At 41.0% G+C, this 23,387-nt stretch overlaps 1 protein-coding gene across 3 annotated transcripts in view; it reads left to right on the forward strand.

The window, feature by feature from the left end:
* Positions 1-23,387, forward strand: part of LOC117270869 (steroid hormone receptor ERR2-like) — a 215,311-nt gene that overhangs the window by 163,362 nt on the left and 28,562 nt on the right. For all 3 annotated transcript variants that reach the window (XM_078173784.1, XM_033648813.2, XM_033648811.2), the window contains 2 exons: positions 5,027-5,442; positions 12,676-12,792. In XM_078173784.1, the coding sequence (XP_078029910.1) occupies positions 5,027-5,442; positions 12,676-12,792 (533 nt within the window). The remainder of the gene's footprint in view (positions 1-5,026; positions 5,443-12,675; positions 12,793-23,387) is intronic.

Below are 23,387 nucleotides of genomic sequence, written 5' to 3' on the forward strand. Positions count from 1 at the left end.
TTTTAATAATCGTCCATTTCTATTGTAGCAAATAACCTTAAAATGTGCTTTAAAATGTATTTTGACAAATGTCTTTTCTCTAAAAAAAAAAATGACCCACAGCAGCGTGTAAATGCATTTAAATTTCAGAACGCACACATTTTTTTTTTGATGACCTTCATTTGTGCCAACGCTGTGTCACGCGCATGTTGTTGTTACTACTTAACACTTGGGCGACACACGCTACCCCATTTTCCCGCTCGCATGACCATTCATTTCCCAGACACCCCGGCTGCGGACTAACAGTGTAATCTATGTGTCAGGCAGGAAGGGGCACTCAGTTTAAAGCTGATAGAGTTTGCCCCAAACAAGGACAGCCTATCATAGAAAGATTAATGAACTAATTTCATGCATGGCTCCTTGCCTCTGTCCTTCTGCAGCTTCCATGTTCGGCTGTGTGTTCAGCGCCATGATTTACGCTGTGTTCCTTGCAACAAGCTTAACCCCAAGCTTAACAATAATATTTCCCTTCAGTGGGAAAATACATAGTAAAATATGGAGAGTGGGGTTTTTAACCCTTCGCTTGTCGAGCCAAGGATAGCATGAGGTCATTGTGGAGGATTACTTTGAATATGCATTTTAGATTTTTTTTTTGTTTTTTTGTGTGACTGCTGGTTAAAATTTATAGCGCAGAAATTCGGAGGCTGGAAAACATATTTCATGGTTTAGGGAAGAGGTGGATGGATTCAGGATTTATGTAGGGAAGCAGGGGATCTGCAACACTGCCAGCATGGGGAGGCATGCCAAAACACACACACGCACACACACACACACACACACACACACACACACACACACACAGGCAAACATTTGAGATTTTAAGCTGCTCTGGTGGGACATTTTCACACCCATCACACTTTGGCTCCAAAATAAAAATAATAATAAAAAAAAACAGTGGTCACTGATGTGAGCGTGCTCAGTATGTCAGGCAGCGTCTCGCTCATGTTACACATTACGGACAGCTCTCTGTTTTTTTGCATGGAGTCGCTGTCTTTCTTCCAGTGTGGTGGACAGACTGAAACCCGTGTCTGCTGCCGCTGCTGCTGCTCCAAGGCGTCCATTGTGGGACTGTCTGGGCCTCTAACAACAGCAGAGCAGAGAAGGCAGGTGACCTTCACGTCTGTCTGATGAGTCTTGCTTGTCTGCTTGGTTTGTACCATTTTTCTGCGCGGCGGAGCAAACACCACCCCATTAGATATTAGGTGCAATGCGCGTTTGAGTGTGTGTGTCTGTGTGTGTGTGTGTGTGTGTGTGTGTGTGTTGCCAAGGGAGCGGGGCGGGTTGAGGAGAGTCAGCCTGCGCTTAGAAAACTCTGTCTCTTTATAATAAGAGGAAGAAACCAAATTATGAAACTATGAAGCTATTTCTGTCGGCGCGAATTGGTGGTTCATGCCATTATTTCATTTCGACAGATTTGAAAGGACCCATTAGAAATTTCCATTAAACCTAACAAAAAACATCTCCCCAGCGTTACTGTGTGCTAAGTGGGGAATGAACTACTTTTTACATATGCCACAATGTACTATTCCATAGGGAATCCCCCTATCTGGCTGCAATGATGTATTAACTGTTACCACGCCGCTCTCTCCAATTCCCTCAGATGGGAGAAAATATACCTTCTGATTGACTATAGGTGCATGCTGATCGCTAACAAGATTTAACATGAGCCATGTGAATCTTTTATAAACCGCCATAGCCTCAGAATGAAGACTAACATAATGTATCGCTCCATCTCGCACTATGTTAACAGTCCTGACTGATTAAAAATGCATAAGGAATGTCTGGGACCCGTAAGAGGAGGGTTTATTTTTTCATGCCTCATCTGGAACAGGAAGGAAGCAGAGGATCAATAGATCTGATCTGGGCCCAGGGGTAGAGGCTATCTCCTCCTCCCTCCTCCCTGCACTCGCTACCCCTTAGCAGTTAAAAGAGAGGTTTCATGTTGTCAGGGGCCTGATGACTTCATGGCTTTATTTAAACACTTATGCAAAGAGGCAGCCGAGGGAAAATACATTCCTAGCCACAACACCAAAATTTCGGGGGCGGCCCCCTGGCAGCAGAGAGGCAACAAGTTCAGAGGGATCTGGTCAGCATTAGCTTCCTGTTAGTTTCAGACATTCTTAACATGGTTCTCCACTGTTCTCACCCAGTGTTTGCAACTCGCAAGCACGTAGGGCTCAAGTTGTGTTAGATCAGCACCAACTCTGACGGACAGAGCCAGCAGTTCTAACACAGATCCAGGCCTCATTTCATGCTTTGTTTGAGAGGATGTTATTGAAGCTACTGCAAGTTAAGCAGCATACAGTGCAGAAGCTGTGCTGGCTGGAAGAGAACTTATTGTCCCACAATAGCAGTGGTAGTTGCTGTTATTTATGCCCAGCTTTCGTGGATTTATGAGACATTTTTCAGAAAGTACATAACGTCATTCATAAAACTTTACATGGCCAATAAAGAGCTGTGTCCTCTTTAAAGAGAAACGTATATATTTTTCAACCTGGACCCTATGTTCTCATGTTTTTGTGTCTAACTGATGGATCACAACCCCGTCTCCTGGATATTACATTTGTATGTTACTAAACTGCTTTCTTAATTACATTGTTGTAGCACCGTTATCGCTGTCTAGATTATGTTCAGGTGGCAAAACACTACATTCAGCTACTGTGCAGGCTTCTGAGAGACATGGTCAGGGAGGATGGCGGGCGTACAAAGTGCAGGACCTTGACAGCAGAACTTCATGTTCATGTCCAGACTCCTGTCTTAGGTTTAGGCAACAAGAGCAGTTTGGTTAAGGGTAGGGAAAGATCATAATTTTGGTTAAATGTTGATATAAATGGTGATATGGTGGTTAATGGATACTGTTTCGTAACATTGCCTATTTTGTTGGAAAATAACTAAAATACGAGTGAACGTTTCGGTGATACATCCAATATCAACAGTTTTGCAACTTGCCAGATACATTAATTAGCAACATATCCGCATTATGTTAAGAGAAGACAAAATTTGCTGAGCATTACATTTTCCTCAAACATATTTTCTGCTTTTGATCAGTTGTATTTAAATGTAATTTCTAAGAGAAAGGTCTGTGAATGGAGACAACAATTTCTGAAACTGGTCTAGTGTTGAGAGAGACCGCTGCAGCCACAGCAGCGAAACAGGCTGCCATGTGGTTCTTGAAGGCAATTGTGCAACACAATTCACATCCACTAAAAGTGTTTGTTTTTGCCACCGACAGGCTCAGATTGTTATTAGAAGTGTCTGGCAACATTATGGAAAGGACCCCAACAGAGAAATGAAACACATTCCTTATCTTGCACTTGTGTGATTGTTTTTGTGGCCAAGTATCACTCAAGGAGAAGTCTTGTTCTGAAATTCCACGACAGGTGACTTGTTACAGGAAAAACAACGGTAGAAACATTAGTGAGATTTGGAAAGAGGAGTGCCGGACAGAGTTTGTTCAAGGTTCAAGGTTCAGTTTATTGTCATTCAAAAATGAAAGAAAATACACGAGGGAACTAAATCCGTTACCCAGGTCCAGCAACATACAGAATAAATAAAATTTAGGATGTGTAAAAAGTACAGGAACTGTAGCATAGTGTTATCTGAAAGATTTTCAGTGTCATGGCTGAATATTTACCTGATTTCGACAATCAAAAAGGTCCATGAGATTTCAGAACGAGACTTCTCCTTGAGCGAGACTTGGTCACAATAACAAACACACCAGCAAAAGGTAAGGACATATGTTCTTTTCCCTGTAGGGATTCCTTTCATAACATTGTTAGAAGCTTCTTATAACACTCAGAGCCTGTCAGTGGCAAAAACAAACATTTTTACAGGACGTAAATTGACAGTGCCCAATTGCCCGTTGGGATTATATTTCAGCCTGTTAAGCTGCTGTGGCTGCAGCAGTTTCTCTCAATAGTGGACCATTTTAAAAAATTGTTTACATAAGTCACTTATACACAAAAACATGGGAAAATAGGGTCCAGGTCTAAAAATTCTTAATCACCCTTTAAGCTCTAGAAATAAAATCTGCTATGAAAAACGTTCCCTTTCTAAAATACAACTGAAGAAAGCATGCAGCAGTGCAAGAACTCCTCCGAGAACCTTTTGTTTTTGCTCACATCTGATCATATTTGGTAATTATCTGGCTGAAACAAGTACTTTTTGTCCATAAGTCTGTTGTTTTCCATTAACTCTGTCTTTTCCCAATTTTTCTGATGAAATTTGGGATCAGGGAACCTAATCCCAGGTCAGCGCCTCTTCCTCAGCCTCTCCAACCTCTCGCTTAAGTCCACCGTAACCCGGCACCGTCCTTTGGCAAACTAACCGGGACTATTGATTGAGTCATGTATTACCCATGATCCTCCATATGCTGAGTGTAACACCTCTCTCTGTCCATTAACAGCCTTCTGAAGTTTCATTCATTCATTTACTTCTGGCAGCCGACCAATTGTGGGCATTGTTTGCAAGATGTATGGGGCATCTGTTGACATGGTCGTTAGTTACCATTTTGCCTGAGAGAAATAAGCTGCTGTAGTATATCACTTGGCATTCCAACACATAAATGGTTGTGTCTGTAATATAATCTATCAAACTGAGACGGAGCGGCGCGCTCCATCACAGCTGATGAATCTCTCGCAGAATGATCAGGAGATGATGGAAGAAAGCAGCGCTCAGTGCATCTTGTCAGACTTGTTAGTGGTGATAATTTCACTGATACTGCAGTTTTCTGATGTACATTTGCTTTCATGTAAGAGTCTTTGTGAGTTTTTTTGCTTTAATTGAAAGATACATGACGAGTTAAGAAAATTAGAAAGCAGTTTGGCCTCGCAGAGTCCTGACAGAACTCATTTGATATCTTTAAAGATGTTCTTTTATCAGCCAAGAACAATTTTTCCTCTCAACTCCTGAATTGCTTCCCAGTTTGCATGATATTGTCCCTCACCAAAACTGACCTCAGCTCTCGCTCTGTGTGTGTTTTACCCAGGTTGCTAACCAGAATGCCCGCTGAGGACCGACACTTATCATCCAGCTGTGGTTCTTACGTCAAAACCGAACCCTCCAGTCCATCCTCCTCGCTAGTAGACACCGGCAGCCACCACAGTCCCAGCGGCAACTCCGACGCCAGCGGCGGCTACGTGAACAGCAGCAGCAGACACTCGCACGCCCTGGACTCCCCACCAATGTTCAACCCAGGCATGCTCGGAGGCGGCGCCGCCTGCCTACGCCGCTACGAGGAGTGCTCCGGCGTCGTGGCAGACGACTCGTCGATCAAGTGCGAGTACATGCTCAATGCCATTCCCAAGAGGCTGTGCCTGGTGTGTGGTGACATTGCCTCGGGGTACCACTACGGTGTGGCCTCCTGTGAGGCCTGCAAAGCCTTTTTCAAAAGGACGATACAAGGTATTTCCCACTTCCTCTTTCAGCTCTCACTGGCTCACCTGAGTCTGAACGCTCCCAGTTAAACCTGAGAATAATCTGATTTTCTGTAATTTCCCAGGTGGTTGAATATTCTGCTAAGAATGTGTTAACCCTTTAACCCAGGTGTGCTGTAACACCTGTGTGCTATTTTTTCCATGTCAACTCTAAAGACTTTTTATTAGCTTTACCATGACAGTTGTGATTGCCACAAAAACATATTGACCTGATTGTCATGTGCTCCGCGTGTTCCTCAGTGCTGGTATGCAACCGTCTGCTCTTATGGGACTAATACAAGGTAGTGATTACGAGAGTCTACAGCAGGCATTAGGCCCAGACTGTAAATCTGCATGTGAATCGTACATCTGGCATCGACTCTGCCATGTGTGGGAGCTCGTCCAGAGTAATCACTAGGACAGAGATAATATGCTGCAAAGTAAAATGCATAATTTTGAATTTTATCTGCAGGATATGTTGTCCGTAGACATGGAGCTGGACAGCAGGTTAGCGAGGCCTCGATGAATGTGATCAGTCTAAACTCTTCTGGATTACAGACACAACACAAAACAGTTAAACATCTTCTTAATTCCTGTCTAGACTTTTATTGGTAGTTGGCAAAAACTATAAAAGTGCATTACTGCCAACAACACAGCTGGTTACAGGTGTAATATCTTCCTATAATATAAAACAGAAACTTCACTGAGAGCATTAATGTTTCCTGTAAACCAGGTCAACTGTATTAACCAGACTGCTGCACAGCAGTTTAGTTTATTTATTTATGTGCACACATGTGTAGAAACTTTTCATTTCTTTTTTCCTGTCTTTTGTGATTTTTTTTAATTTGATTTTTGATTTGATTTATTTGTTTTAAACATTTAAAATAAATAAATAAAATGTTAAAAAAAATGTTTGAAAGTAATAAATCAAATCAAAAAATCAAATGAAAAAAAAAAATCACAAAAGACAGGAAAAAAGAAATCAAAGTTAAAATATTGTCCAGGAGAGGTTAGAAGCCAAAAATGGCTTATGAAGGTACCTCCCCTACTAAATAACCACAATCATACATAAAAAAAAAGATAGAAGCAAAGACTGCATAATTGAGTAAGAGATTCAGACTAAGAAGTAATACACAAATGTTAAATAAATAAATATATGATTTACAAAACAAAAAAAGTATTTACAAGCTGAAAAAAATTACAAATAATTCAATGAAGTGTTAAGAGTCTTTGCAAATCAGAGTCCTTTTGAGATGCTTTTTGAAAAACAATAATGTATATGATGATTGCAGAGATGAAAAGAAGGTTGTTCCAAAGAGACGGTCCTCTGTATTTCAATGAATATTGATTAAAGGAAGTCCGACAATATGGAAGATAAAAGTCCTTAGTGTCTTGTCAAATATGAGTGAATGTTGGAGAACTTAAAAAAGTTCTAAGCAAGTCATGTGTGAGATATACATATTTATACATGAATACACAAGTCTTGTATATGTTCACATTAAAAATTGACATGAAGTTAAACAGCTGACAAGTTAAACAAGAAGGCAATGTGAGCACTCCAAAAATATAACAAGGAATATATCCATGAGATCATTGTTGAATTCTTGGATTTTGTGTGCCTGGATTATCTTCCCGTTAATACAGTTTTTTCCCACCAGACAAACTTTTTTGATCTGCGTTGGATTCTCATCCATAAAACTGAATTGTTTTGTACTTTTGCAAAAAATGAAACACATGTCAGAGGTAAAAAGATGATACGAGACCAGCTGTATTGACACACAAAATAAGCAATCACAAAGAAAAGTGGAGACAACAAAAATAAGTCTTCTCATTATAAATGGTTGACAAACAGACAGCATATGATATTTTTTAAACCTACAAATAACTTTGTCATATTTGCTGAAGCTGTCACTATGTCCACAGAGTAGTACATGAGACAGTCATTTGTAAGATTCCACCGCATGTGAACGAAAACAACCAATCAGAGCAGAGGAGTCTGTAAAGCAGCTGTCAATCATGTTTATTGCTCTGTGAACTGGGGTCAAACTGTCAACCTAGGTAGCGCTGATCAAATATGAGTCAAGATTGTGTTACTGCGTTGATTATTTCTCACCTCAAATGTTCTCAGAAAAATGGGGCAAACTTTCTCATTTTACAGCTAAACAGTGCACTAAAATATATGTCTGAAAACATCTGAGGTGAGAAATAGGCAATGCAGTGACAGAATCTTGACTCATGTTTGATCAGCTCTGCCTAGTTTGACAGTTTGACCGCAGGTCATGAGCAGTGATCGACATGATTGACATCTGCGTGAGAGATGCCTCGGCTCTGATTGGTTGTCGTTCGCGTGTGGTGGATTCTTGCAAATGTCATTAGATTTTTTCAGAGACTATCTGTCTCAGGTACTCAACAGTGGATATGGTGACAGTTTCAAAAAGTTATTTTCATACCAACTGTAGCTTTAAAAAATATCGTATGCTGTCTGTTTGTCAACCATTTATAAACATCCCACATTAATACGAAGACTAATTTTTGTTGTCTACACTTTTCTATGTGATTGCTTGTTTTGTACGACAATACAGCTGGTCTCACATCATCTTTTTACCTCTGATATGTATTTCATTTTTTGCAAAAGTACAAAACAATTGAGTCCAGCAAGGCCGTTAGAAGCGGTACAAGGCACAAGAGTAAGCAGAGGGGCATGATTTTCCCCACAGATTGTTTGTCTCATGTCGTACTGTGTGAGCGTAGTGACAGTTTCAATGTGTCAAAGTTACCAACTGTAGTAAATAAGCAGATACACCACACATAGGAGGGATGGATTGCTCCTTCTTTTAATTTTTTCATCATTTGAGATGTTACAAACAACACGTTTCGCTCGTGGCTTCATCCGGTTTACCAACTGTAGCTTTAAAGCCACTCACTGTCGTCTGGCTCATTTAAGTTACCTGGCTGAAGTCAGTGTGTTGAAGGGATTCATTCAACGTGTTACAATATTAAAAGTTTAGAAAGTAAATGAAAAATTCAAACCAGTCAGACTGTAAAGAAACAAAGTTACACTGGCTTAAATCAACCTAACGTTGGCATTCTAGCTTCCTCTGGTCATTTACAGTCTGCATGTGTCTCGGTCTGACCAGCAACACAGTGACGGACTGTAAATAGTGCTCATGCGTGACTTTGTGTTGCCTCGCAAAGATTCCCCCCTCTCTCTTCTTCTTCCTCTCGCTCTCCTTCGTGGAGGACAGCCCCATAATGAACCTAATCTGTCCGTCATTCGTCCTGAGCCGCGGGAGTTTCAGTCAATAACAATCAGTGTTGGGTGACTGTAATTAAGAACCAGGCATTTCATTGGGAGAAAGTGGAGAAAGGAGGGTGGGAGGTGTGGATCTGTTCTTTGCCCCCAGGCCCCTCCAGCCCACACCCAAGAGGGAGGAGACGGGGGCCAATTAGAAGCTCAGGCACGTGTTATCGGGGCAATAACATAGGACGGGGAGAGAGGAGAGAGACGCCGAGGAGTCCTCCAAATAAAAGGCAGAGGGACAAGGGACAGGGGACGTGGTCATTCACTGAAAGGAGAAGCCGCTTTAATGGAATGGTAATCAGGAAGGGGGGTCCCGGCCTCGGTAAAGGAGGAGGACAAGGAGAGGTCCAGCCTGAGTGGAGATGAGTGCGTGGATAATAGCATGGCATAATAATATATCAAAATTTAGAGGGAAAATAAGAGAGGTTAAGGAAGGATATTAGAGTGGCTGAAATGTCCTCTGAGAAATAAAGGTGGACACAAGACCTGATTAACTAAGAGGGTATGCCGACAGTGAGCTTTTAGAGGTAGGCAATTTAAGACTATTGTGGACCCCTAATGCAACCCCCCCCTCACATACACACATCATCATGGACACACACACACACACACACACACACACATACACACACACACACACACATACACTTAGGTTATTTTTTATCCATTCAGCTATAAAATTTTTCCTTTAATAAACCCAAAAATATTAAATGAATGTGAACTTTGACTAAACAGACGAAAATCTTATGTATTTTATTATTTTTTTGATTCATATGTTCAGGAATAAAAATATATAAAAGAAGAAATGGTAAAAAAAAAAAAAAAAAAAGTGGGGAATAAAATATTATATAAAATATATATATAAAAAATAATTCAGCCCCTTTATTCAGGTGATGGAAATCCTTGAAAACACCGTATTAAAATTCAGGTGCTTTCAAGGATTGAAAAGTGCTTGGATTTTGAATTAAGTGCTTCAAATTGAAGGAAATTGTAATCGCACTACTCTCATTTAAATCACTTTCTGACCAAATAGTTTGCTTTTTAGATAAAGAAATGAAATAAATTGAAGAGAAACTAATTTCTTCTGCCATTCACACAAAATAACGCTGACTCCTCTCGAGCATCGCTTGCTGCTCTGCGCATGTGTGACCTGTTATTTTATTTAACGTATGCCCTCTGTTGGAGCAACGAAAACATGTCCGGAGGTTGCCGTTTCAATGAGGATTGGTTTAAAACAAAAAAATACAAGTCATGGTACAAATTTTTGGTTGTTTACAGCTCAAAAACATCTGATTTAAAGTGATGAGAATGTGAAATAATCAGTGTATTGTATAAATAGTACAGTATATAGAGACATGTATTCATTCTTCTATATGTGTCATGCCTTTTTGGCCCGTCCCATGTGGGATTACAAGACACTGTTACCTTATAGCCATCTCCTGGTCTTACATGTGGACAAGGAAAAGAAACAAATCAAAAGAAACGCAAAGAAATTACAACCCAGAACATCACAGATTAACGGCTCAAACATTTCCGGATTATCTCGATAAAGAGCCATCTTTCTTAAAGATGTCTTTATTGAACAGGACAGGTTAATCATGAAGGGGGGAGAGAAATGCAGCAAAGGGCCATGGCTGGAATCAAACCCGCTGCGGCAAAGACATTGCCTTTGTACATGTGACACCAGCTAACTGAGCTACTGTAGAAACCCTGAACACAGACACGCTGTAGTTAGAACATCATCATCATTTTGCAGCGTTATTGACAGGTGCACAGTCGTGTTGCACAACAGCAGTAAAATATGATGCATTGCAGAGCGTTCATGCCATGGTCACTACTTTTTCTGCTGCGTTGTGGAAACATTTCACAACACTATATAGAGGATAAATTTCACACAGAATTCAAACAAATGGTGGACATTAGATAAAGTGCACCATCTTAGTGAACAGGGTGAGATTTACAGTCGGACACAGCCTTGATGTTGATTTACACTACTAGATATTAGAATTAAAAATGAGGCATTAAAACATTTAGTTTTTGCTTTGTGACGTTAACTTATACTGGCATTTCAAAGATAGATTGATTGATATCTCTCCGAAATGAGTTGTGCCCAAATTTCATGATTGTAATTATAATATAAAGGAAGTATTTTACCATGTTTTACAGACAGGAAATAATGCAATACATGTGCCCTTAGTCAAACTGTGATTATGAAATGCCACTGCTTTACAAAGTGAAAATAATTTTAGAAATTAACACACTTTTTCCTTTTAGTGTGCATACTTTTGTGTGAACTTTATTTATATTTTGTCACTTTTTCTGTGTAAAAACAAAACATATTCAACTCCCGTTAAGACTCTGTTGTCATTAAATTGGTGCAGAGTCACTGAGCTTTGCACAATCTGCAAAATATGGCAATTAGTACATACAGTAGTACACAATAAACTCAAATATTTCCCTTTTAAATTTGGGGGGTTTTTTAACTCTGAGCCTATTACTATGTTGTGGTCTACTTGTGACTGATGTTTCATAGTAACAGCTACATTTTAGTCCTCTCTACATGTCTAAATGGCGTATTGTCAGTTCTGACGTCGCACTGTAACAGCCAAATAATTTAGTGTTTTTAATGACAGTTGTCTGTATGGATTTGTGATAATACTAAAGGTCAGTAAACTAAACTGAACAAAGTGTGTAGTGTGGAACTGGAGCACAGCATGTGTCTCTACACATGAGCACTCCACTGTATGTTACCTCTGCTAACGCCTCTCAGTTTAAAAGACTTTACCCACCGTGAAACCAGCCCCAGCCTCTGCCAACATGCTGGCATGGTGCCCCGGGCCCCTCGCTGTGCATGTGACCCTGCTGGCACCATCGATGCCAGGGATCCTGACAAATGTTGGCACCTTCTCCTTGACCAACAGGGGATTGTGTACGTGTGTGTGTGTGTGTGTGTGTGTGTGTTGTGGGGGGCCGCTCTGACAGAACTGCAACAGATAACACCTGGTTTGCTGTTTTTAGGTACCATTAATACATCTCTGGACTTACGGGGAATTGTTTAAACACTCAATCAAGGGATTTGGATACTTGGGAAAGAGGATTTGTCATTGGATTCTTTGGGTCACGTCAACTTTTGAAGTGGCTGCGTAATGAACCCCCCCAAAAGAAAAAAAGAAATGTTAACCGGAACCTGGTGAGAGAAACAGGCAGCGCTTACATGGCAGCAGGTTCAATATGTCTGCATTTCGGGCTTTTTTTGGACCCGAGTGATTAAATTGCATAGGGAATATTTCCATAGTGAGTCAACAACCATCGAGACGGACTTGAATAATACATCGAGCTTTGCTACATGATATGGGAGCCTTAGATTGGCGAGTCTTAACAGCAGCTCTTGGTCTTTACTGGAGAGCATTATGCAGAGCGCTCTGCTGCTGCCGCGCGTCCATCTCTTAGCCCTTGTGTTGTTGAGGGAGGGCAGCTTTCCCATCATCCTTTAGGTGAAGAAGGATGGGCTGGATGGGGTCGTGGTGAGCGTCGCAGAGAGGACGCTCTGCATTAATGAAGCTAATTTATCTGTGAATCAAAATGGGGGTGGGACTCCGGGGCGGGGAGGTGCTTTTTACATGTCCCATCAAAATGCCACTAAACCCTCCTCTCCTTCAGGAGTGTCACACGGGGTCACCTTGGGACAGGTGTGTGTGTGTGTGTGTGCGCGCACGTGTGTGTGTGTGTGTGTGTGTGTGTCTGTGTGTGTGTGTGTGTGTGTGTGTCTTACTCTCTTTGTGTGCCTGGTGTTTACTGTTTCTGAATTGGTCTCATTTTCTGTGCACTAATTCTAAAACCAATTCCTCCTAATTTGCTCATGTTCACCTTTCTGTGCTCACAGAATTAATAACAACATATTTTTTATTTAATCTCCTGCAGGGAATATCGAGTACAGCTGTCCCGCCACCAACGAGTGTGAGATCACCAAAAGGAGACGCAAGTCGTGCCAGGCCTGCCGCTTCATGAAATGTCTTAAAGTGGGCATGTTGAAAGAAGGTGAGTACTGATTTTATCACCTTGTCATTTTTGTTTGTCATGTTTTTCTAATTACTTTTGATTTGATTTCACTTTATTATCAGAAAGTATATGAAATTTGTCTTGCATCCTGGGACGTCAACGGTCTCACATAAATACCAAAATACACAACAACAAAACAACAAATCACACCACAAATTACAAAAGTAGACGCAGTGCAACATTAATTGTTCCCCATTACATTCAGTCTTTGACACGGGAACACTGAGGCTACTTAGATACCATACTCTCATTTAACATGTTGACAGACTTCTGGCTTTAAATCCACTTCAGATATCAGTCAAGAGATGAAGGACTGAAACAGTTACTCATGTAACTGATCAACAAAATGCGCTCGGCAGTCATTTTTGACAGCTGTTTAAATGTTATCACCAAATATTCAATTAAATTCAATTTTATTTATAAAGCCCAATATAACAAATCACAATTTGCCTCAGAGGGCTTTACAGCATACAACATCCCTCTGTCCTTTGGACCCTCACAGTGGATAAGGAAAAGAAAAAACAACAACAAAAAAAAAAACATGTTAGAAACCTCAGGAAGAGCAACTGAGGAGGGATCCCTCTCCCAGGACGGACAGACGTGCAGTAGATGTCATACAGAACAGATCAACATTATAAATTTGCAGTAATCCATATGACCAAATGAGACATAAAGAGAGACAGAGAGAGAAATTGTATTAAAAAAAAGTATAAAAAATGGTCTCTTTTGAGCTTTTTAAATGTATCGTTGCTCTTCTGTTGTATTATTCAAACAAACATTCTTAACAATTAAACCTGGGTATCCTGAAAAAACTGTGACGCATTTTTCACTCTTTGTTACACTTTAGATATAAATTAATCAATATTTGAAATAATTGTTAGCTGCAGCCCCGCTGAGACTTTAAACAGGGGTTATTGGTCTCAAGAGTTCAAGAAAATAATGTTAAAAGGAACAACTTAAAAGGCCCCAAAAACATATTTGAATATTTTTGTTAAAATAATGTTGTCAGGAGGAAATCTTACTTCTGTTCCTCTGATTTCTTTGTTTAATTATGATTTTTAACAATTAAGATGTCCTGTATAGAAGCAAAAAGCCTTATAATCAGCCAAGTTATTAAACTTTTTTTAAACCGATCGATGAACAGCTCATAGAGTATACCAAGGTTTATTTTTTTCTAGTGATGATACATATATTTCTCTCGTTTAGTGTGATATGTGAATCACTGAATCACTGCTCCAGTGTAATACCTAAATAACATGGTGCTTTATTATTCATTATTATAACAATTTCTTAATTTGGGATCAATAAACTACATCTATCTATCTGTCAGTCAAGATTTCATGACCTAATTTAAAACAAGTCAGGGGTTTTTAGCTCGCAAAGTGCTGACAAACAAAGGTGTACGTTTAGGGTTATATTGTGGATTAGAATAAAGAACAACAAAGGGTCCGTCTCCATCCTGAACTCAGAAGTAAATATTAGAAATTTAGCTATTTTTGGAGCACCAGCCAAACCTGTCTTTTATGGCATTAAAGAAAAGGACGTTATTTTCTTTAAGCCTCTTTTGTTGTGTCATAAAATAGGCTACTTCTTGCCTGGAAATGTCTCACCTGACCATCTCGATCTGCCTGGTTGGAGGATATAACGATCATTTCACTAAAAAAATGTGCACGTGTCTGTGTTGCCCCGTGAATGAGACTTACAAGTCTGGTGGGGTCACGTATTCATTTACCCAGTCCTCTGTCCTTCCCTTTTCTGATACATTACTGTAGTTTTACAGTAAAATGACTGTACTGTGAAATTTTACTTAATGGGAAATTAAAGCTGTTTGAATTTTTCACCCCATTGTGATTTGTTAAATACAAAATCAATGGAAATATCTGACCTTTGAATTTTGTGTACCATGCTATATAAAAATAATTAATAAAAACAAATATATATATATATATATATATATATCCAAATTTTGAGCACAGACAGTCACAGAACACAGTGTCTCGTGTGCGTGAATATGATATGGCCGAGCAGTCTTACTGTGGATTAAAAGCAGGGTCAGTGATCAGATATTACAGCCAGCTGTGGCCTCCGGGAGACACCGGTGACATCAGCCACAAGCCTTACTCACCTCTCCTCACACCGCCGAGCCTCTCGACGTGTGGAAAAAGCTGCTGAGTTGAATGTTCCTACCGAGACCGACTGAGAAGTGTAACAGTACTCTTGAAAAGCACAGGCTGTTCCCCCAAGACTTCCCTCTCCCCTGGGCTCTGGGTGTCTCTCTCCCTCACCCTCTCTGTCTGTCTGTCTGCCTGCCTTCCCCCTCTCCTGGCATATTGATCCGCTAAATGCTTTCCGAACATCCCACCTCACTTCCTGCATGTGTTGTTTCTCCTCCAGAGAGAGACCTTTGGGAGTACAGAGGGAAAATCTAGCCGATAGATTTTCTTTTGCTTTTTTTTTGCTAAGGAAAGAGGGGTTTGTGTTTGTTTTTTTGCATCTGTGTGTTTAGCTAGAGGAGTTAGTTATGTTTTATAGAGAGTATTACAATACCTAGAGCTTCATGGTTCACCTTGTTGACAGATAGATTTTTATGCAATTTTTATGACCCCATTTTTAGGAAATTGTTGTCTGTCAACAATTGTTAGATACCGAAACAAAGAAGGTCACTGTACTGAGATGTAGCTTTTTGATAAATTGTTATTTTATTTTTATATCTTGTTTATAACACCGCAGGCAGGATGGCAGTAATGTGGGTTGTATTCAGCTGTTCTGCTGGTGAAATCATAATTCTGAAATCAAAGATACAGTACCTTCCCATTCTCCGTGTTGGATCAGCGCTCTGTAACATTACTGTTAAAAGGCAATATTAATATTTAGAAGTGTACTCTGACTTCTGCATAAATGATTTGATGCACACTTTGTTATTGTGGTAGTAAAACTCTTTAACGCTAGTGAAGGTGCTGAGTGTAAGTAAGGGAGTATTTATTTGTTGAATTCCATTTATTAGACTGGCACTTACGTTTTTTTACTTCAGATGAGGGGTTTTCAAACTGAAGCACGGAGGGAGGTATGTGAGGCAAGGATACTTTGTGAGGTGAAAGGGACAGGTGATTGCAGGTGTTCTGAAAACAACAGGAAGCTAAGCCGGCTGTACGCTGTGAAATTTTAGAAATGTTGTTTAATTCTAACTCCTACTGTACAAGTACATCCCCTGTGATGTAAAGTCATAGCGTATAAGTGCTCATACTGTATGTGTAAAATAGAAAATATAAAGGCCCGTCGGCCCCTGTAGACCAGTCTGACCATTTCCAATAAATATTTGTTTGATGGCTCCAAGGCTGGTAGAAGTTTGCTAGGGGATGTCTGTAACGTTACACCAGTACGTTTCACAGTAATGTGTTATTGTAAAAAGTTTCACTCGTTCATTACGGTCATGATAGGAGGATGAAACTTTAAAGTGGCAGGTATGCTGTCGCCACACCTCGACCAACCTGGCCTCCATAGTTTCTGTCCACACAGCAAATCGAGTCACCATGGCACCTTCAGACGCTCTGTTGGACACTTCATGCAGGCGCAGTTAGAAAAAAGGCCTGACGTTGGGGAATCGACTTGTAGCTGCGCTTTAACTGTTATTATAGATTTTTGTTTTTCATTCATTTTATTTTCAGGTAGTTTCCAGAGTGGGTTGGCTTTTTTTCTGTTTAGTTAATTCTTATAGTCTAAGTATTAATTTAGGGTTGTTTTCTCTGTATAGATTTAAGAAGACCACGGTAGGTATTACAATACAAATGCAACACTCTGTGAAGGCAGTTGACTCACAGTCAGAAAGACATCCCAGTCTTAATAAACATGTGCCAATGTCTCCTTGAGCTTGTTGTTTAGGAGAATTTGACCAAATTGACAAAGACTAAAACATTTCCTGTTTGTTTTTTTTAATTGATTTTTGTAAGTACAGAATATCATTTCAGTTTGTTTTCATTTTTCATTTTATTCTTAAGACAATTTTTTTTTTCGACTAACCAAAGTGTTTTTCCACACATAGTTTCAGTTTTTAGTTTAGCTTCAGTTAGCTTAGCAAGAGCCTGACGACAGTGGACCAAAGTCTCTGACATGCCAGAAATTTATCCGAACGTCCGACAGCCAGTAGGAAGCAGTTGATTGGACTCCAATCAGCCAAGCTCAAATTTTGTCCGACACTTAAACGGGTCATTTGGCTCAAAAATCAAGTCTGAAACAGGCCCAACTACACAGTGTATGTCCAGCTTTAGTCATTGTGATTTGATGTGGCCCAGCTGTTATTTTGTTTGGAGCTACAGCAGTGAGTGTAACACAACTCATTACCACAATTAGCGTCACAATGAATACTCATTCCCAGAGTCCTAACTCAGTCAAATCTTAACACACAGACGTAACACACAAATTTTTGTATTCATTGTTAGTATACTTTACAACAGTGGTTCCCAGCTGGTAGTCACGGTACAAAAGTGGGTCGTGGGCCCATTCTGAATGGACCACAAGTGACTTGCAAGTTTGTAAAAAACACACTTTATTTTCTAGTACAGTGAATTTCCAGCACAGAGCTTTTATTCTGAAGTGCCGTTTTCTGCTGTAGAGTGAGTGACTAACCAACTGCCACTTGACAGATACAGCAAAGTAGCAAACTAGTTCAGTGACATGTCCAAACTCAAACTGTGTGGACCTCAAACTAACAACCAAGGAGAAATCTGGACTCCGTGGTTTCACCAGTTGGGAACCACTGCTTTACAAGGATATCATTATCCCAGATCTCCACTCAAATAATCATCCACAAATTAGCTAACAAAAAAAGCTAAAAAATATGTTCTTTATAATGACCTTACCTGAGAACTGGGAGGGCATGATTGTCTCGATTTTGTCTGAGGCCGTCTGATGTTGTATCCCAGTTTGAAGATAGATTACACCAGGTTAAGCTCTGGAGTTTAGCCCACTGCCATCCGCACTGATTGTGTGATATATGGGTATCCTGTATATCCTAATATCAAAAGAAGCCTCTAATGAATGTGTTTATGGACTCGACGTAGAGACACAACATCATAAATTTCCTAAAATAAACCGTGGTCACACAGTTTTGTGGTGTTCTGCCAGCACCAAACACAACTCATAATAGAAGCCAGCAGCAGTTAACTGCAGTCTGTGCTGGTAACACAAGATTGTATGTCAGGCTCTTGGTTCACTGCCACTAATACAGCTTCACCATGTACTGACGTAGCCGTGTTTGTTCGCCTCAGAATGAGGGGTCATCCATTGTATTGACATTACAACACTATTTATACATGCGCCCACTCTTGATGTCTTCATCCCGGCCCAAATATCTCACACCAAGGCTTTGACTCTCGGCCAGAAAAAACAAAGTTGCTTCAGAAATAAAGCTGAAACTATTAGCGCATGCTTAGAGGAAAAACGGTGGGGTATTGTCTGTGGCGGGCCGAGCTAAGCCGTTGATGTGGACAGTCAGTGTGTGTGTGCGTGGGAGGGGGAATCTGTAGCCTCCACCGCCTGCTGCTCCTGAGACGCGGCATCACAGCCACAGCGACATGTGGCACAGTAGGTGATTCTCTGAAAGTGATGGCATTCAATTAAAAGGAAAAAGGACATTTAATCGTGGCATAGTGCCGTGGTGTGGCCTCTCACAGACGTGGGGGGGCTTTGATCATGGAATCAGTGGGGGACAGCAGCTTGCCCTACTTCGTGTAATGAGATCACCATGTAACAAGTGTCCAAAGCCTAGTCATGGAAAAGGAATAATCACATAGTGTAACAGGAATGTCAAACTAGTCTTAAAGGGTAACTTTAGTATTTTCCAACCTGGACCTTATTTTCCCACGTTTTTGTGACTAAGTGACTAATGGGGAAAACAATCTCTGAAAGTGGTCCAGTAGTGAGCAACAGGGCCGCAGACAGCAGCCACAAAACAGGCTACAATGTAACCACTTGGGGCAATTGTGCACCGTCAGTCCACGTCCACCAGAAGTGCTTGTTTTTGCCGCTGACAGGCTCAGAATGGTATTAAAGGTGTCTGACAACTTTACGGAAAGGATCCCTACAGAGACAGACCTTTTTGTTTAACCAGAAACAGCCCTAAAATCACTGTCGACAAACCCACCAAACTCCATTGAAATAAACAGCAATTTTATTGTCATAAAAGACGCTTCATTCAGTGTTGACAGACACAAAATAAAACTCATAAAATAGTCATAAGTTCTTCTTTCCACTGTTCCAACAATCACCAACTCTAGTTTGGTTGAAATAAACCCTTAACTCACCCAGTTAGATAAAAATATAGATGAAAATATACTAGTTCTATATGCGCTCAAATTTGTGTTTATTTAAATGAAATCTGGTGACGCGGTGTGGGTGATATGGCCCTAAAATAATACCACAATATTTCGAGGTATTTTTGCGATTATGATATTCTTGACGATATGACACATAGGTAAAAAGATACATTTTACTATTGAAGATTATTATTAGATTATGAAGATTGTTTAAGAGCATAGAGTTGCAACAAAATAAGTGATATAGTTTTACAGTTTACTTTCAGATATTCTGTAAAAACTAAACAAAAATGATCTCTCATTTCTTTAGTTTGGAAACAACAACAGTAACTCAGAGTGAGATTCAGATTCTGTATACAATATTAATAGTCCAACAAAATAAAATCTACCACAAGTTACACATTTAAATAGCTCCCAAATACAAAAAATGTCCCCTGGGATCTACATGGATATAAATCAACAGGTGATTTGTTCTCTTTTAGTAAAATCCCAAATGATTGAGTTGTGTTTTTTCCCACCTGGACCTTTATGCTCTGCCATTTCTCCTCTAATCATCACGCTGTAACCTGTGACAGGCTGTTACGATACCACAACTATCACACATTCACATATATGTAGTTTTTGGTTGAACTGTGAGCGTCACGTAGGTTTACATTACCAAAGGTTTATGACGAAATCACTTGACTTGTGTGGTCATGGCGAGAGAGGAGAGGGAGAGATGCTGTGCTGCTGCCAGAGGAGCCGCTGAATGAGTTCCCTCTGATCAGCAAGTCGCTAAAAAGTCCGGGGCTGTTCATAAAACATTCAGGACGCCACAGTTTATTCCACACTACTGAAGCTGCTTTTTGGAACCACCACAGAGTCGGTAATAGTTACGCTTTCAGCCATGTTTGTTGTTGCCGTGGGTAACAGTATGACATCAATATGTAAAGAAGTTGAAATATTGCGAGAATCATGATATGAATTCTTCATATATTAAAAAATATCTTGGTATTATCGTGAACAACATGATATGGCACGAGCGATTTTGGAGCTGTTTCTGGTTCAACGAAAAGGATTTTACTCTTTATCCCTAAGGTCTATTTCTGTAGGGATCCTTTCTATAATGTCTTCAGACACTTATAGTAACAATCTGAGCCTGTCAGTGACAAAAACAAGCACTTTTAGTGGACATAAATTGACGATGCATAACTACAAAGAGTGGTTACATTGCAGCCTGTTTAGCAGCTGCTGGTGTCGTTCAATACTGGACCAAAAATTCAGAAACTGTTGTTCCCATTAGTCACTTAGACACAAAAACATGGGAAAATAAGGGCCAGGTTACTGCATTACATTACATCACCACATGCTGCCATTACAAACCTCTTTTTCTGTTTTAAAATCTTCTACTCTACTGCTATAAGCATAAAAATATTAACCAAAATATGAAAAAGTTATTTCATCATGAATTCTTCGTACCATTTCCCACATTATCCCAAAGTCATACTTTCACTTCCTACAGTGCAGCAGTATCATGAGAGAAGCTTTGCACCGCAGAAGATGTTGAGAGAACTTATGTGATCAGTCGTTCTAAAAGCGTCTAATATTTCCACCAGGACCCTCTAAGCTCCGCTCTAAGCATGCCATCCTGAATTATAAAGTGCCAGCTGCCGCAGTTATAGACCCGCACCATTGGTGGGCAGGGGAAGCCCCTCCTCCCTGCAACACCTGCCGCTAATCAGCCGACTTCAGTTCTAAAGCTCCGTTTGTCGGCTTCAGGTGTGTCCAAACAGCTCGACTGTTCTGAAGTAGCAGCTTTAGGAAGGAGAAGGGGAAGCAAATTGAGTCTGTAGATGTATGCAAGAGGGTTTAACTGTTTTATATTAGATCTGTTTGATAGTCAGGCATGTTATCTGTGCACTTTATGTGAGTTTGGATGTAAGTGACCAGATTTTTTTCTTGTATCTGAGAGGAAAATCAAAGAGACTCTATATATTGTACAGCAGGCTTCTCTTCAGATCCAGCTTTGCTTCTCAGCAGAGCAGCTGGATGAGCTGAGTGGAAGGTAGTGGCAGGCGTCTGTTCGAGGAAGCCAGCTTCGCTCAGTGACCCCTTAAATGTCCAACTGAGGCTGATAAAAGGTCACAGGTCCAATGGAAAAACTCTCACGTAATTACAACTCGCGGAAGGTATGGTGTCAGTCACCGCTGCCAGGAGTCAGTGCCTGCAGCTAATAGCAGCGCTAATAACCCCATAGCATTACTGTATGGTGTTAAATGATGCAAGAATTTTCTGGACTGAATTAGCATGTTTTCGGCTTTGTGGTTTGAGTCACTCCTGGTATTTTCTGCTGCAGGCTTATTTTTAGCTTCTTGTAGTTTTAGTGCTGCAACAATACAAGAAAATACTGCGCAGGTTTTTTATCAAGTAATCGCATCATCATGTTAGCAAATTAGCATGTATAAAAAGTATGTCCTCTTGAAACAGAAGCGTCCAGCCCCTGTAGGCTGACTGAATTCCTCTCATGAATGAACATTTTTTACATTTTCAATAAAGGACACTTAAGCCTGTGCTCCTCTGAAGTCGATGCTGGCCAGTTTTAGCGTTAGCTCAGTGTTTCTGTGGTGTATTCTTTGCTTGTGGGGATTTTCTGACACCGCTGTAATGTGGTGGATAAATACAAGCTGCCAGACTATTTTGGCAACCTACACCGCTGTCTCGCCCTCGCCGACCACAGATAGGGATCAGCAGTCTTTCCTGAGCGAACGTGGCTACCGGGGTAACGTTACAGCCTTATTTTCCTCCAGCCACATACACAAAAGATTAGTAAAGCCATATCCAATATCACAGACTGTCAGGTCCCTTCCCAATCAATAGGCTTAGATCAGAAACCGATCTATACGCTAAGATTACATCATCAAAATAAAGATATAGCAGAAGTCTGTACTGTATGGGTGCCTTTAAAGTCTTAGCCGATACATGTCTGACTGTACCACTCTACGTCTGCAAGGAAGTGAAACTGTAAAGCTAGGATGACCTCTGACTCCTCGCCACTTGATGTTTCCCTGTACCACAAACTTGTCTATCCAACAGCACATGTATGGGGCCTTGTTTGCTTTTTAGGGTGTCAGAGTAGCTGGCAGGCTGCAGCTGAGAGTCAGCGGCCACCCAGAGGCTCCGCGCTGGCCTGTCCTCACTGTCTGGCAGGTGATAGATCAGACACGGAGGCTAACACGTGTTCCTCTGAAGAAGGGGATTTAGCGATGTGCTGACCTCTTTACAACCCTCCGATACACTCACACACACAGCGCACACATTCATGTGCGCACATGCCAAATGTATATCACCCCTGACAAGTGACATGGGATCGGACCTTGAGGTCCGTGTTTCCTGCTGGCACCCTTCTCCCTCTATGTCTCTTTCTCTTTCACCCACACAACAGTTTGTGTGAACGCCACAAAGCGAGCGCCTGCTATGCCAACACACCGGGGATCCTGAATCGACCCGGCCATCTCCAGCCGCGCAGATGTTTTCGATTACAGGCGCATATGTGGTCAGCGCAGCTCTGTAATACTCAGTAATACCCCTTGCGGACACGCCGGCTCAGATTTATGAAAAGTGTAAAACATGATAAAGAGAGCGATGCCAGCGTGCGCGGTTATGGGAGAACAACTCCTGCTTTGTCTTGTCAGCCCATTGGGGGTTAGAGCAGGTGGGACGCCATCCTGATACACCCCTCCTCCCCCCGTGTCCCGTACCCGTTTCCCTCTACCCTCCCTCTCTGTGCAATCAAACAAAAGCTGTTCGATGTCTTTAGCTCTGTGCAGCCTCGCAGGCTCGGCCCTCAGAAGGAGCTGTGGAAGGGCAAGGTCCCTGCGCCTTGTAAAGGGTGAGCGGCTGTGTAGGAGGGGGCGCACGCTGCATCCCTCTGATTTTTCTCAGCTAAAATAGGGAGCTCCTAATCTCCCTTTGGCAGCGTTAGCCAGCCAGCCAATTCTGACACATTCTCTAGAAAGAAGCGCCTCTGACAGGTGAGCAGCTGAAAATAGTTGCATGAGATACACACGCACATGTTCATAGTAACACACAAGCTTGATACACATTATATGAGTCACACGCACAATGAAATCTGTTCCACATAGAGCCTCTTTGAATCCCACTGTGCACTTTGTTTGGGACTCTTTAATTGTTTTTATTCTTAGTTTTATTTTATTCTGGACACTTCTTGTTTTGATATTTTTTACTGCTTACCCATCTCTCCACTTAGTTTCTGTTGATTTTTTC

Source organism: Epinephelus lanceolatus, chromosome 13 (assembly GCF_041903045.1).
Source record: "Epinephelus lanceolatus isolate andai-2023 chromosome 13, ASM4190304v1, whole genome shotgun sequence".
Lineage (NCBI taxonomy): Eukaryota > Metazoa > Chordata > Actinopteri > Perciformes > Serranidae > Epinephelus > Epinephelus lanceolatus.